This window comes from Pyrus communis, chromosome 13 (assembly GCF_963583255.1).
Source record: "Pyrus communis chromosome 13, drPyrComm1.1, whole genome shotgun sequence".
In the NCBI taxonomy this organism is placed as follows: Eukaryota; Viridiplantae; Streptophyta; class Magnoliopsida; order Rosales; family Rosaceae; genus Pyrus; species Pyrus communis.
The window spans coordinates 1,053,524-1,069,122 of NC_084815.1; the positions used below are offsets into that span (position 1 = coordinate 1,053,524).

The 15,599-nt window shown below is 38.2% G+C and overlaps 3 protein-coding genes across 3 annotated transcripts; 2 read left to right on the top strand and 1 right to left on the bottom strand.

Moving 5' to 3' along the window:
- Positions 1-559: 559 nt before the first annotated feature.
- On the top strand, positions 560-7,316 carry LOC137712891 (glucomannan 4-beta-mannosyltransferase 9-like). The gene is made up of 9 exons (XM_068452076.1): positions 560-1,430; positions 1,560-1,658; positions 2,196-2,448; positions 4,883-4,993; positions 5,449-5,585; positions 5,995-6,108; positions 6,209-6,408; positions 6,510-6,707; positions 6,810-7,316. The coding sequence occupies exons 1-9, from the start codon at positions 1,101-1,103 to the stop codon at positions 6,970-6,972; spliced, it is 1,605 nt and encodes a 534-aa protein (XP_068308177.1). The 5' UTR covers positions 560-1,100; the 3' UTR covers positions 6,973-7,316.
- Positions 7,317-8,758: 1,442 nt separating this feature from the next.
- On the top strand, positions 8,759-13,151 carry LOC137713153 (pentatricopeptide repeat-containing protein At5g12100, mitochondrial-like). Its single transcript, XM_068452418.1, has 2 exons — positions 8,759-8,940; positions 9,486-13,151. The coding sequence occupies exon 2, from the start codon at positions 9,638-9,640 to the stop codon at positions 12,116-12,118; it is 2,481 nt and encodes an 826-aa protein (XP_068308519.1). The 5' UTR covers positions 8,759-8,940; positions 9,486-9,637; the 3' UTR covers positions 12,119-13,151.
- Positions 13,152-13,248: 97 nt separating this feature from the next.
- On the bottom strand, positions 13,249-14,362 carry LOC137713155 (peroxiredoxin-2E-2, chloroplastic-like). The gene has a single exon (XM_068452419.1). It carries the CDS (start codon positions 14,163-14,165, stop codon positions 13,464-13,466), a length of 702 nt encoding a protein of 233 aa, XP_068308520.1. The 5' UTR covers positions 14,166-14,362; the 3' UTR covers positions 13,249-13,463.
- Between the last annotated feature and the right edge of the window lie 1,237 nt (positions 14,363-15,599).

Genomic DNA, 15,599 nt, shown 5'->3' on the forward strand with positions numbered 1-15,599 from the left:
ATGGTAGAAAAACCCCATTGTATTGTGTGTTTAGCTATATTTTCTCTATATCTAAAAGCAAAATCCCCATTCCCCATCCAATAGTAGATTGTAATTATGGAAATATAGTTGGAAACATCCCACCTTAAAAAATGATTACTCAAAATTAACTTTTTTAGTCATTTTTATTGGAATTTCTCCAAAAAGACTAACGATCATGAGTGTTAGGTGACAAATTTGGTAAACGGCTGTTGCCGTCATATGACGTCAGCCGCCGGTAAAACCCGCCACCGGCACGTTTGCATTTTTCTCTTTTCTACTTCGAAAAATGCTAAAAAAAAAAAATGAAAAAACTAATAAAAATAGATTGAAAATTTTGAATTTTAATGATAAGGATAAAATAAATAGTATCAGAATTGACTTTTTAGTATAAAAATGTAATTTTTTGTTAAAATGTACCGTACCGAAAACTTTTCTTTAAAGTTTAAAAACAAAAACCATATTTGGGAGGACTGAACTGGAGGCTTATAAAAGAGGTAGAGAGAGAGAGAGAGAGAGAGAGAGAGAGAGAGAGAGAGAGCTCAAAACTGCCAAAACACCCTAAAACCCCAAAGAAATTATAGAGCTTTTTATTTCCATTACATTTTGCAACTAGCCTTTGCCGTTCTGTTTCTGATTTTTCTGTTGCCACATTGTGTGTGTATACACACACGCGCGCGCGCATAGATGCGCTGTTCTTCCTCTGTTTTTTCCTTGTTTTCTGAAGCAGAAAAGCCTCTGTATTTTTAGAAAAAAGGGGGAAAAGAAAAGAAGAGGAGCCTTTTTTTCTTTCCAACACAAACAAATATTCAGGCGGTCGATTGTTTCTGTGTGTTTTCCGTGCATTTGAGCTTGAAATATCAAATGTGGTGGAGGTTGAACCACTGAAACTTCAGCTCTTCTTCCATTTCCATCGTTTTTCCGATCAAACAAGTAAGTTCTCGTGATTTTTTTCCTAAAAATTCACTTTTATCTTCTGGGTTTGTCTCAAAATCCCAAAAGTTTTGGTCTTTGCACTTTTTTTCTCTCCCATTTGCTCCTCCTCTGTTTTCTGCGACGAAAAATCAAAGAAAAACTCCCAAATGGAGCGACTGCCGACGGCGTCGATGCTCCCGGATTCATTTTACGGCGCCAGAGACGACATTTCCATGCAAATGGGGTTGATTTGGGACCAGATCAAGGCCCCATTGATCGTTCCTATGCTGCGACTCGCCGTCGTTCTGTGTCTGATCATGTCGGTGATGCTCTTCGTCGAGCGGCTGTACATGGCGGTCGTCATCGTTCTGATCAAGTTCTTCGGGCGGAAGCCGGAGAAGCGGTACAAATGGGAGCCCATGAAAGATGACGTGGAGCTCGGGAACTCGGCTTATCCAATGGTTCTGGTCCAAATCCCAATGTACAATGAGAGAGAGGTCCTTAACCTTAGTCTTTTCCTTAATTATTTTTTGAGGCGAAACGATAACGGTTTTATTTGCGGTTTTAGTTTTTGAGTTAATAAAATTGATTAAGTTTGTGTTTTGGCGATTTCATTGTTGTTGCAGGTTTATCAGATTTCAATCGGAGCTGCATGTGGGCTTTCATGGCCGTCCGATAGGATCATCGTCCAAGTACTTGATGATTCAACTGATACAACCATCAAGGTCACTAGCAAAAATCTTTTCTTTTTATACGTCTAAACAACCTAAATATTTGGAAAGAGAATTCGAGCTCGGGTTTATTCGGCCACCTAACCAACTGACTCAAACTACGCTTACAAACACTCAAAACATTTCATCAAATTTATACCAAATTTATATTTTCCTATGTTTTGGAATAATTCTCAAAGAAAATTTAGTTGGCTAAGTGAGTGCGTTGGTCCTTTGAATCCAAATTTGAGTCACTTTTTCATAAATTAAAGTATTTGAGTAGTTTAGAATATTTCTCGCAATACAAATTGACGGAAATGATCAGCCTACAAATCTTAAGAGTTGATATAATTATTTTTTTAGAATTGGTGGATATATCGTAAACATTCAATTGATATGTCATCTGCATTTGATTTTAATCAGTTCAGCAATCGAAATTTGTAAAATCATTTTAGTCAACTTCCCTGTAAAAACAACCCAAATGCTCAAATTTTAATTACCAAGTTAAATTTTGGAAATTTGGGTTGTACTAATTGTTATATTAAAATGCAGGAGATGGTGGAGCTGGAGTGCCAAAGATGGGCAAGCAAGGGGATAAACATAAAGTACGAAATAAGAGACAATAGAAATGGCTACAAAGCTGGGGCGCTCAAAGAAGGCATGAAGCGCAGTTACGTCAAAAGCTGCGATTTCGTCGCCATTTTTGACGCCGATTTCCAGCCGGAGCCCGACTTTCTCTGGCGGACCATCCCCTTCCTCCTCCACAACCCTGAGCTCGCCCTCGTCCAGACTCGCTGGAAGTTCGGTTAGTTCTTTAATCCCTCATTAATCTCAATTCTTTGGTTCGTTTGGCCGTTTTGGAATTGCTTTTGGATAAAACACTTATGTTCATACACACTTTTAATAATGGGAACTTTAACAAAAAGATTCTGGTACTGTTTACTTCAACAAAAAAAAATCACATTTTTACATTAAAAAATCAATTCTGATACTATTCACTTTACCCTTTAATTTGTCCTTATCATTAAAACTCAAAATTTTCAAGCTCTTTTAATTAGTTTTTCTTTTAATATAAGTGTTTGTGTAAAAGAAAACACTTTTAACATAAGTGTTTGTGTAAAAGCACGTTGAAATTTATAAATTTTAAGTGCATTCTAGAAAAACATATGATTGAAAATGCTTATTTGAAAAGCATTTTTACGACCTCAGTGATTTAAGTTTTTTTCACCGAAATTAATCAAAATCGCTTGTATAACCAAAAAAGTTTGTAATTATTTCAGAAGTAATTTTTTTAATGTAGTGTTTAATTTGATTTTGGTTTATTTTAGTTGGGTATTAAAATCAAAATAAGGATTTTTTTTATCTTCTTTGTAAGAATTTTAAGAATTTACATATCTTATTTATTTATTATATATTATGCGATCATAAATAATTTTAAATTTTATTATTTAAAATATAAATAATATTCGATGAAAATTATGGTAAACGAAAACGATTCTTAAATTCTGAGAATTGAGGATCCGAATTCCTAAAATCAGGAACTGTCTTGACCTAAAAACTGTCGGTGCCTCTATGCTTGTTTGAGAAGATTTCTCGGAAGTAGGTGGGCCCCCTCCTTGGGTTGTCCTTTTTCCAATTGCTGTGTTTGTCTTCTCGCTGGTTTTGTTTGCCACGTGTCCGAACCTTCTGTCTCTTCTCTTTGCTTTAGAGCTTTGATGTTTTCGAAACACAATCACGTGACATGATCATTTTACTAAAACTATAACACAAATAATTTATATATAGCTGATAAACTATAAAAACAGAACAGTTTGATCTTATTGTTCACATGTATTATAACATGTAAAAAAATATCACTCGTAACAGAGCATTTATGTTACTTGGGACCCACTGTCCAAACCAACCCACATGAAAAAATCGGTGTGGAAAATCAAAATCAATGGCATTGGTGCTATTTCCATCAATGCATGCAATTTTGAGGACCAGAAAACCTAGATGTTATTTTCAGCACTTTGTCTGTTTTAATCCGTCTAATACATTTGTGTTGCTATTAACAATTAATATATTGGTTGTTGGTGGGTTGTGCGCATCTGTGGTCACAAATGGAGAAATGGCACAAGCTCTTAGCTGGATGCATAATCCCCGAACTTTTTTTTTTTTTTGAAAGATACCACGACAGCCTTTTTTTTTTTTTTTTAGGCTAAGATACTAGCTAGTGGTTTTACCACGACAGTTCAATTTTTTTAGAAACTGAAAATACTTAAAAATGTATTTTAGCTTTCTCCTAACAATTATTATGTAATTCACCAAAATTTTGATTTATATTAAATTATTTGACACGTTTTGGCGCCAGTTAATTAGATATTGATAGGTTGACCGTAATTAAGTTTGAAATCATTTAAAGCAAAGCAACTTTTACAGAGGTTTGTTAGTGATAATTCAAAACATTTCAGCTTTGTGGCTGAAGGATTGGATGGACTATGATGAAGGGTAACCTATAAGTCCATGGAGATTAAATTCTAGGTCTTTTTGGGAATGTACTTGGAATTCGAGGTCTGTTTGGCAGAAATAATAAACAGTGCTTCTGAATAGTGTTTAGGGGTTTTTCCAAAAAGAAAGAGATTCTCTTTGGATCTTTTCCATCAAAATCTACTAATCAATTAATTTAGATATTTAAAATTTGATTCAACGATTAAAATTATTATAATTTTTAAAAAAACCCTCTGTTTATAATCGTCAAATCAAATTTTAAAAGTCTGGATTAATTAATTGGTAATCTTTGATGAAAAAGATCCGAAAGGGATCTCTTCCTTTTCCAAAAAAGTACTGGGATTTTCTGAAAAGCATATTGTATGAACACCTTTACCTTTGTCTCTCAAATCTAATCAGAAAAGCATATATCATTCTACAAGTGGAATAATACTTAAAAAAATATTTCTCTTCACTTATATTGCTTCTTGTACGTCGCGTACATTGAAAAATCTTTTTATGTTTGAACATAAAAATTTGCAAAGGCAAGCATTGTAGCATGGGATTCTTCTTCTTTGTTAACCAGGCAGCAGCATGTGGCCATCTTTAATGGTGGACCTCAATTCCTTATATACCCTAGTCACACTCTACCCTCTAACTTTTATACATATTTGACCTAACTTTCTGCTAGCTCATTACTTTTTGAAAACTCCAGCAGAATTTGCAGCAGCTGTTTTCAGACATCTTTTTTTACATATTTACTTTGGCAGTGAATTCAAATGAGTGCTTGATGACAAGAATGCAAGAAATGTCTCTGGATTATCATTTCACTGTCGAACAAGAAGTGGGCTCCTCCACTCACGCCTTCTTTGGATTCAATGGTAATTTCTGCAAATTTTGAGCGGTCAAGTGTTTGAATTGACGGCTAATTCTGTTTTGAAATACAATAATTATATTTAGACGCATAAAATTGACACATTGTCTAATAAAAGTGGCTCCACTATAGGATAATTGTACGTGGGATTCATTTGTATTAGAAAGGGTGTATGTCAGCAAGTGTGTCAGTTTGTCAACTAAGTAGAATTGCTCTTCAGTAGTCATTTAGTTACAGAATGAAAAAAACCAGCACACTCCCTAACAGTGGTGGACCCTATCGTTGTATGCAAAACTCATTTGTATTAAAGAGTGCGTCTAAATAATATTACTCTTCTTAATATATGTACTTTAACAGTCATTTTGTTTTGAAGTGGAAGAAAATTGTATTACCATAAGCTAAATGGGTTGAGGTAGTATTATTAGTATGTATATGCTCAGTTTTGTTGTTATAATGATTTAGGGACTGCTGGTGTATGGAGAATTACTGCAATCAATGAAGCCGGAGGATGGAAGGACCGGACGACAGTGGAAGATATGGATCTGGCCGTTCGAGCGAGTCTCAAGGGCTGGAAATTCGTATATCTTGGTAGTATACAGGTACCATTACTGTCCTGTGCTTGTATCTTTTTCTGCATTAACGTATTTTTGAGTGTTTAACCGATCGATCCAAATGTTGTGTTTTGCTCACTAGTAGGGTTTAGGGTTTAGGGAAGCCAAAAAAAAGTTAATTCTTTTGACTCAACGATGTTCCGACATGAAACCCAACTTGTAGAGAGGGACAGATCTCTTAGCATTTGTATTACGTGAGATGCAAGTCTCATCTGACCTTTGTACGTATAAAACCGATTGTTTTGAATGCATTTTTAAGTTACATTTCATCAACTTTTGATTATGCCTCCACTTTGTTCCTAAAATTGGTAGATTTCAACTCCAAATGTACCGTAAACTTTGGATTCATGACGGATTTTGAGTGAAACATCATATCCTCGTTTCGTTTGCTCTATAGGTGAAGAATGAATTGCCAAGCACTTTCAAGGCCTACCGATACCAACAGCACAGATGGTCTTGCGGTCCAGCTAATCTTTTCAGGAAAATGGTCATGGAAATTGTAAGAAACAAGGTGAGCGTTTTTCATAAATCGTATCAAATTTAACCAATGGTGGGAGGTGAAGTGGAAACGAGTGAATAGCTAACCCTCTACCTTGATATGTTGACTGCAGAAAGTAACGTTCTGGAAGAAGGTGCATGTGATTTACAGCTTCTTCTTTGTCAGGAAGATCATAGCGCATATCAATGCCTTTGTATTTTACTGCATTGTCTTGCCCTCAACTGTCATGGTTCCTGAGGTTGAGGTGCCAAAGTGGGGAGGGATTTATATTCCTTCCATGATTACCATTCTCAATGCAGTTGGCACTCCAAGGTCCGATTTCCTTCGAACTTCGCTTTTTCTTTTTTTCCATTTCAATTTGTTTTTGTCTTGTATTCGGTTCGCATCTGATATTCATATTCTACAATTTGCAGGTCAATCCATTTGCTGGTGTTCTGGATCCTATTTGAGAACGTCATGTCACTACACCGTACGAAGGCTACAATCATTGGTCTGCTAGAGGCTAGTCGAGTGAATGAGTGGATCGTCACTGAGAAACTTGGAGATGCTCTCAGGACTTTGAAGGCAGCCACGAAATTACCCAGAAAATCTCGATTCAGGATCGGAGAAAGGTACACATTCTCGCATATGCTACTTCCCTAAAATGAGAATTTGATGTTCGATAATGCCTGACCGCAATTTGCCATTTGTGTGTGCTGTTTACATGTTAACAGACTTCATGTGTTAGAGCTAGCTGTTGGATTGTACCTCTTCTTCTGTGGCTGCTACGATTTTGTCTTTGGGAAGAACTACTTCTTCATGTTCCTTTACATCCAAGCAACTGCCTTCTTCATCATTGGTTTTGGGTATGTTGGGACATTCGTTCCCAACTCTTAATCTGCAGAAACGCTACGAAATCATTCTCTTCTGCGAAGAACACCAGCGCGATTGTAAAGAGGGAGACCAACAACAAAAGGAAAAATGACGGCCAAATTTTTTACGTACAGCATAAGATATCGAGACTACTCGAAAAATTAGTTCTCTTGTGAATTGTCAAGAAAAGTAAGGAAATTACGTTTTACAGATTGTTGTTATGGGAATGCAACACAAAAGGGGAAATGGCTTTTAGGTTGTAATTGTGAGATTTTTCTTTGATCCTTTTTGTTTTCCATTTTTTGGTTTGATTTTGCTCAAATGAATAAACTCCATGGGAATGGAATATGTCACAATTGTTCTCTCTCTCTCTCTCTCTCTCAAAATATGTACAAGAAAATTTGTTGCTCGGTATGGCTGCATGACTAGGGCATCTGTCCTAACGTGAAGACAAACGAGATTAAAATACAAAGTTTTTTCTGTTACGAGAGATGCCTTATGGATGATGTGATCATATACTCGGTTCGGAATTTTTTCATGGTATTCAGATATAAAAAAAATGATTCACCATCCTCTATCCATTGCAGAAAACAAAGCAGATTGATAATTCCAAACAATTCAACACCCATTCTTCCATTTCTGGATATGATCATAGCAATCTTATTATCTTTCAGAGAAAATACAAAAATAGTAGAAAATGACACATTTCTGTAGCCCCACAAAAGTGGACCAGACATTGAATTACAAAATGTATGGTCTCCTCGCCTATGAGATTTTTAAGTATGCTCCAAAGTATTCTATACTATATAGTTTTTAGCCGTTAAATTCTTGATACAAAGACTAAGTTTTAACGAAATAAATCAATATAAGATACTTGGGAGCATGATACAAATTTATTATGTTGCATGCCTAGCCTGCATAATATTCAGACCAATTAGCTAAAGAACATTTTTGGTTGTAATTATGAAGATCCACCAAAGCGACTAATGACAGAGACAAGTATTTTTCTCAATTATGCAAACTTCAGAGGCTTCACTTTTACAATTTTTTTGTTGGTCCAGCCATAACTGCTGTCAGATGCAAGCATATATACCCTTGAATTAATGCTGGAAAATGGTTTTATGGTACCCACAACCTACTAAAATGCTTGGTTTGGCTGGTGAAGGGGCTGGTGCTATCCACATATTTCCTGTAAATTTTTGTTTGTTGATTATTTTTAATTTATTTGATTCGATGGTTTGAAAAATTAAGAAGTATGTGTGAAAGGTACAACGGGGTGTGTAGATAACACCGTCCTAACCAAGGGTGTTAGAAACATTTGTATTGTTCTTTGGAGGAAGATCTTGTTATTCTATATGCCTTGCCAATTACCATTGACACATTTTGTATTATGGGTAATGGATTTCTTTAAGAGAAATTGGAGTATTGGTCCCTGAACAATAACCGAATTTAAGTTTTAGTCTTTGAATTTAAAATCCAATAAAATTGGTATTTGCATTTGAAAAAAAAATATAGATCATTAATTCCTATGCCAACTCTAAGAATTTCCGTCAAAATTAAGCACTTGAAAAGCAGGTAATCCCCCTTTTAGGAAACAAATTGGAGAAAGAACGTGCTTATCAAGTGCATAAATTTGGCAGAAATCTCACTAGATTGACATCAAAATTTTGATTGAATACACCCTCTTAATTTGTGAATCCAAAATAAACATGGACAAAAAAAAATTAATGGCCCAATGAAAAAGCCCGTTAAAGAGCCTTCAAAGTTCAAAATCCAAAAAGAAATCTCCAATTTTCTTTTGGGTTTTAATTACAATGAGGGTTTTAGAAGGGTTTTACGATCAAATGAAGAACAACAAAAAAATAGGGATTTAGGGTTTTTGAAGGGCCAATCAAAATCCCGACTCCTCTTCCTCTGCGCTCTGGGGTGACTACACCTCTCCTCCACCTCCAGGCGGTGGCTACTCTGGACTGCTGCTAACTCCTTCCTCATGTAAGTGTTTCTTTTTCCTTTTGTTCTTGAATTTCAGGGTTAGCGATTTGTGGAATTGGGGAAATTAGGGACTGGAATTTTGAACCTGAATCACTGAATTCAGTAGTCTTCCTCTCTCTAGCTGCCTAAAAGTCGGAAAATTGACAAAATTAAATCATGAATTATATTGAAAGTAACAAATAAATAACAGATTGACCGAATTTTATGAGGTTTGAAGGAACGATTATTGAATTTGAGTTAAGAAATTTTCAAGTATGTTGTTTTTCTTGAGCATGCGTGTTGGATGCGTCGAATTTAGGTGTTGTGTAGCTCCCATTCGTGACGTTCCGATTTGTATATTTGGATTCTATCCCCTCATTGCAATAGTTGTAGGCTCTGTTTGGGTGAGGGATTTCCAAGTCCCAAGGGATTGATGCCGAGTTTGTAATAAAATGTTAGACAGGAGGGATTAGAAATGCACCATATGTTGACTTCTACGTACGGATTTGCAAATCATTCTCACAGCCTTTGTAATACATCTACACTTTTTTTTTTGTCATCAACAGGTGTGAACTTGGGGGAATGTCGTAGAAACAAAGGAGACTCTGTTGAAAGTTTGACAAACTCCTTCTGCTAATGAAATTTGGATTCGAAGTTCAGCCCTTTGCAGTTTTAATACCTGGGTCCTTGACTGGTTACAGGCTCTGAAAAGTTGAAAATGGAAAGACGTGTCTATCTCCTTCCCAAATCCGTATTGAATGCCATCAACAAACCTCAAAATCCAATCTCAGTCCCTCTATTTTTCAATCTCTGCACAGACTCTGCTGACAACCAAGCTCATCAACCACAGATTGAAGGCCCAACAGAGAACCACAACCCCACCAACATCCATGACCAACAACGCCATGAGCAAGTCCGAAAACTCCGAGTCCTTCTCCAGCAGGGTCGCTCTGAAACAGCACGGAGGCTCATCAAGTCTCTCATTCTCCCTGGTTCACCCTTCTCTTCCCCCATCGAACTCTACACCCTGTTTTCTCTTTCTGCACCCTCCATGAAACCCACATTCTGCGACATGCTTTTAGCAGCTTGTTCTGAGTCTAAGATGCCGAATGAAGCGGTAGAATTGTACGGTTTGATGAGGAAAAGTGGTACACGCCCTTGCTTAGCTTCTGTCAATGTGATACTTGAATCTTTGGTGACTTCAAAACAATTTGGTAAGAGCCTTGAATTGTTTTCGGAGATTTTCGAGTTGGGTCAGGGCATTCGACCTGATAAATTCACTTATGGGAAGGCAATACAAGCTTCTGTAAAGTTAGGGGACCTGGAAAGGGCTGGTCAACTAGTGAATTCAATGAAGATGAAGCGGATGAATCCAGGTGTGTTTGTGTATAATGTTTTACTCGGCGGGTTGTGTAAAGAGAAGAAAATGATGGACGCACAGAAGGTGTTTGATGAAATGATTGAGGGAAAGGTGACCCCGAATTTGGTTACATACAATACGATGATTGATGGGTATTCTAAGGCGGGTGAGTTGGAGAAGGCCCTTGAATTGAGAGAGAGGATGAAGGATGAGAAAGTGGAAGCTAATATGGTCACATATAATACAATGCTCAGTGGACTTTGTCGGGCGAAGAGAATGGAGGACGCAAAAAGGATTTTGGAAGAGATGGATGCTCACAGCTTTGCACCTGATGGTTTTACTTATAGCATCCTCTTTGATGGGCATTTCAGGTGTGGGGATGGTGAGGGGTCACTGGCTTTATTTGAAGAAGCAATTAGGAAAGGTGTGAGGATTAATGGTTATACTTGTAGCATTTTGTTGAATGGGTTGTGCAAGGAAGGAAACATTGAGAAGGCGGAGGAGGTTTTGAAGAAACTAATGGAAACTGGTTTTATTCCAGATGTAGTAGTATATAATACTATTGTCAGTGGTTATTGTCGAAGGGGTGAGATAGACAAAGCCATTTCGGCCATTGAACAAATGGAAGTATGCGGGTTGAAGCCGAACTGCATCACCTTCAATTCTTTGATTGACAAGATCCGTGAGACAAAGGATATGGATATGGCTGGGGAATGGGTGAAGAACATGACAAAGAAGGGAATTTTTCCAAATTTGGAGACGTATAACATCCTTATTAATGGCTACGGGCAGATGTGTGCATTCGATAAGTGTTTCCAGATTGTTGAAGAGATGGAAAATAAGGGGATTAAGCCAAATATTGTGAGCTATGGTTCTCTTGTAAATGGTTTATGCAAGGACGGGAGGCCTCTTGAAGCTGAAATAGTACTGAGGGACATGCTAAGCAGAGGGGTTTTGCCAAATGCACAAATATATAATATCCTCATTGGTGGTTGCTGTACGGTGGGGAATCTGAAAGATGCTTACAGATTCCTTGATGAGATGGCGAAAACTGGGATAAGTCCAACACTTGTAACCTACAATGCACTCATTCATGGACTCTGCAAGAAAGGACGGTTGATGGAAGCTGAAGACTATGTATCTCAAATTACAAGTAGCGGTTATAGCCCGAATGTGATTTCATACAACTCCCTAATTTCAGGTTATTCTGATGCTGGAAACACCCAGAAATGTCTGGAATTGTTTGAAACTATCAAGAGTCTGGGCATGAAACCTACTTTGTATACATTTCATCCTCTAATTAGTAGGTGTATCAGGGAAGATATGGCATTAGCAGAGAAGCTATATAGTGAAATGCTACAGATGGGCTTGGTTCCTGACCGGGTTTTATATAATGCACTCATTCATGGTTACGCAGAGCACGGAGACACTCAAAAGGCACTTGCTTTGCACTCTGAGATGGTAAACCAGAATGTTTATGTTGACAGGATGACATATAATAGCTTGATTCTGGGGCACTTCAAGCAAGGACAAATTTCAGAGGTAAAGGACCTAGTAAATGATATGAAGGCTCAAGGATTGACTCCTAAAGCTGATACGTATAGCTTACTTGTTAAGGGACACTGTGAACTGAAGGACTTCAGTGGTGCCTATTGTTGGTACAGGGAACTGTTTGAGAATGGTTTTCTTCTAAATGCCTCGACGTGCCATGAACTTACATCTGGCCTTCAAAAGGAGGGGAGGTTGCGAGAGGCCGAGATTGTCTGTTCAGAAATGAGCGCCAAAGGAATGAATGACTGCAGCTCTAATGAGGATGTGTTTTCTGTTGCCAACGTCTAGGGAACAGATGTTTGCCGTTCTTGAAGTTCTGCGCACAAGAATTGGCCAAGATATAAGTATCAATGGCGTACATCTCCGCTGGCAGGGCATATCCTTGAAGAAGAGCACAGTAAACTCCAAAAAGGAGTTGGGCCAGATAAGTTCAGAAGTAATCCGGCAAACATTGGCCGGTGGAAGCGAGCAAGGAGCTTTCGTTGTTTCGTGGACTTGGGAGAGAGTTATCGTTGTCAATAAGCTTCGAGCATCCCATATCTTCTCCATAAAAACCCAAAAGGGTATGGTGTCCGTATAAGTTTATGGTGAATTTTAGTGCTGTATATCTTGTTTATCCTATGCGTCGTCAATGTGAATAAACTTTTGGATTGGCGTTCTGAAAAGTTGCAATCTTCAAAGCTGTTTCAAAGCTCTTCGTTTTACTGGAAAATGGAATATATGCTGTCGAACGTTGATGCATCTAATTTGAGCATGGTTTTCTTCTAACCGTCTCCGCGTGCAATGAACTTGCATATGGCCTTCAATAGGAGGTGAGGTTACGACTTACCAGAGCTCGGGATTATCTTCTCAGAAATGACGGTCAACGGAATGGATGATCGCAACTCTAGTGGGGATGTGTTTTCCGTTGCCAAGACGTAGGGATCGGATGTTTTGTGTTCAAGTTCACGGCGCGAGAACTGGCCAAGATCGATGGCCGTATAGAAATGTTGCTAAACCAGTAGCCGGGCAACGAACCTTCATTTCTCTTCAAGTTTTATGCTCTCTGGGAGGGAAAGCAATACATCGGGCTGAAGACGGTTTTTCAAGGGCCACTTCATTGGAAGTGTTCTCTCTGGATCATTAGAAGTTCCTGGCTGCAATGACATGAAATTTTAATGGTTTGCTTTCATTTCTGCCATGTTTGTGATTGCTTCTGCAAGGGCAAAAACCGCTATATGATAGCCAAAGCGCTTCTGCTTGCGTTTTGTAGAAAAACTTAAACGGTGCTTTTGACTCATGGAAGCACTTCTAGCATAAGTGCTTTCTGGAAATGCAATTCCAAACAGGCCATGATACTAAATATTACCATGCCAAAACACAAACAATTCATCACGAAAATTCGAAACCAGAACTTTCTACAACCATCAAATCAGAAAGAAAAAAAACCCAACTGATTTTATTAGATTAGAGGGGTGGAAAATCGAACTCAGTACCTCGGTTGCAAAGCTAATCTTAACCATCTGAGCTACAAGTTCGCAAGAAAGTACTCTACTCATAAATTAAAAACAAAAAACCATACATGAAATAAAAAATAAAAATAAAAACCTTACGAAGCAAACCACCACCGTCAGCACCGCCGCGAGAGGCAAATTCAGAGCACTTTGAGAATGTCCTCAGCTCCACTGGAAGTAAAGGCACCGCCTTCCTCCAAATTCAAGACCTTAACAACGCCATCCTCCGCCAAAAGCGAGTACCTTCTGGACCTGACGCCCAGCCCCACCGGCTTATCGCTCAAATCGAGCTCCGCCCCAATCGCCCTCGTGAAATCGCCGTTCCCATCGGACAGCAGCAGCACCTCGTCGCCGATGTTGAGATTCTCCTTCCACGCCTTGATCACGAAGACGTCGTTGACCGCAATGCAGGCGATGGTCTCGACGCCCTTCGCCTTGAGCTCCCCCGACTTCTCCACGAATCCCGGGACGTGCTTCTGGGAGCAGGTCGGGGTGAAGGCGCCGGGGACGGCAAAGAGGACGGCCTTCTTGGATTTGGTGAGCTCGGAGACAGTCACGGTTTGGACGTCGCCGGCGGCGTCGAGGTACGCGAGGGTGGCTTCGGGGAGCTTGTCGCCGACTGCGATGGTGGCGGATATAGGTTTGGCAGCGGTGGTGGAGAAGCGGAGGAGGGGTTTTGGGTGTGGGGAGTGTTTGAGGGGGAGAGGGGTGTAGGAGCTTTTCGAGGAGAAGGATTTGGGTGAGAAGAGAGACGTTTTGGGTGGTGCGGTGGCGGTGGTGGTGGAGAAAGAGAGGGACTTGGGGGCGGTCAGGAGCCTTGAGACTGTGAGGGAGGCTGCCATTTTTGGTGGTTTGAGTTTTAGAGAGAGAGAGAGTGAGAGTGAGAGTGAGAGAGGAGAGAGAGACCGGTATGCTTTGGCATGCAGGGTTTGCAGGGTACGCTGGGTTTGTTGGGTTTAAGGGTTTTTAGCGGAGGGAACAATGAGAGGTGGTTGTGAAGAGGGTCGGATAGATAGAGGATTTATTGGACCTTTTGTTGTGTGGGCATATGAGTTTCCATATACCTCCAACTTTGCCACCATAAAAAGTATCAACCTATATATGACATGTTCACTCGGATATGTCCTTCTCTCCACAAAGAAACTTGATAATTAGAACGGTTAAAGTAGAATATCGTTGTATTAAAAAAAATTATATAATTTAGTAAAAAAATTTAATAAAAATTTGAATTTTATTCCTCCTTAGTACAATTCATTTCACTTTAAAGGATATCGTCCTATTACATATTAATAAACATGTCATAAAGTACTTGAGTTCTATAACTTGTCTTTAGGGTTAGTTTTGAATGTACTTTTAAAATGATTGAAAATACTTTTGATGAGAGTGCTTTTGAAATCAATCCTTAGTAAAATGCAATTGAATTTTGAAAAATATTTGAAGTGTTTCCTACAAGAAGCACAAGCACTTCAAAAATTATTACACTAAAGCCATAAATTAGAACTCAAGTGTTTAATCTTGATGTAGTCTAACGTATGGTGATTAGTAGCGCTAAAATAGAAAATAGTAAGTCGATAGGCTTTAACCATATTTCTGTGTTTAACTTCACAAAATGAGGGTCTTAGTGTAATGAAAATATTACTTCTTGATGTTATAAAGGTCACGAATTCAAATCGTGAAAACAGTGTTTTAAAAAATAAGAGTAAAACAGCGTAGAATAGACGTTTTCTTTACCTTCGAAAAGCAAAAAGCCTCGTTTGAATATGCTTTTAAAATTACTGAAAGCGCTTTTAGAGAAAATGTTTTTTGGTTTCAAAAACACTGAAAGTGTTTTCTGCAATAAGCACCAGTTATGTGCTTCTTCCAAAAAACACTTTAACTACTTTCCATAATTCACTTACATTTTTACTAAGGATTGGTTCCAAAAAATATTTTTATTAAAAATACTTTTAGTTATTTTAAAAATATATTCAAACGAGTCATTTATTCACCTTTTATCAATAAAAACTTCCAAATTATGGTGCATAACTTGTCAAATGAAGAATTTGTCATATAGTGTCGAGCCACACGTGGTAGCCTAGTAGGTTTATGTCGGCATGTGTCATGTGAGATCACGTGTTGTTCTTGACACCTGTTGAGAGATTTTTCAACGCAATTGGTATAGGGGATAGTACATCACGTGTCATTGTACAAATAATAAGATACGTATGTGAAAAAGTTAATAACTTAAAAAATAAAAATTTTTACAATTTACATAAAAATACATGATGTCCAGTGTT

Excerpts from the sequence above, each read along its gene's own strand:
- LOC137712891 (XM_068452076.1), top strand. The coding sequence starts at position 1,101 with ATGGAGCGACTGCCGACGGCGTCGATGCTCCCGGATTCATTTTACGGC. Across the intron at positions 1,431-1,559 it reads CAATGTACAATGAGAGAGAG|GTTTATCAGATTTCAATCGG; the intron begins GTCCTTAACCTT and ends TTGTTGTTGCAG. Across the intron at positions 4,994-5,448 it reads CGCCTTCTTTGGATTCAATG|GGACTGCTGGTGTATGGAGA; the intron begins GTAATTTCTGCA and ends ATAATGATTTAG.
- LOC137713153 (XM_068452418.1), top strand. The coding sequence starts at position 9,638 with ATGGAAAGACGTGTCTATCTCCTTCCCAAATCCGTATTGAATGCCATC.
- LOC137713155 (XM_068452419.1), bottom strand. The coding sequence starts at position 14,165 with ATGGCAGCCTCCCTCACAGTCTCAAGGCTCCTGACCGCCCCCAAGTCC.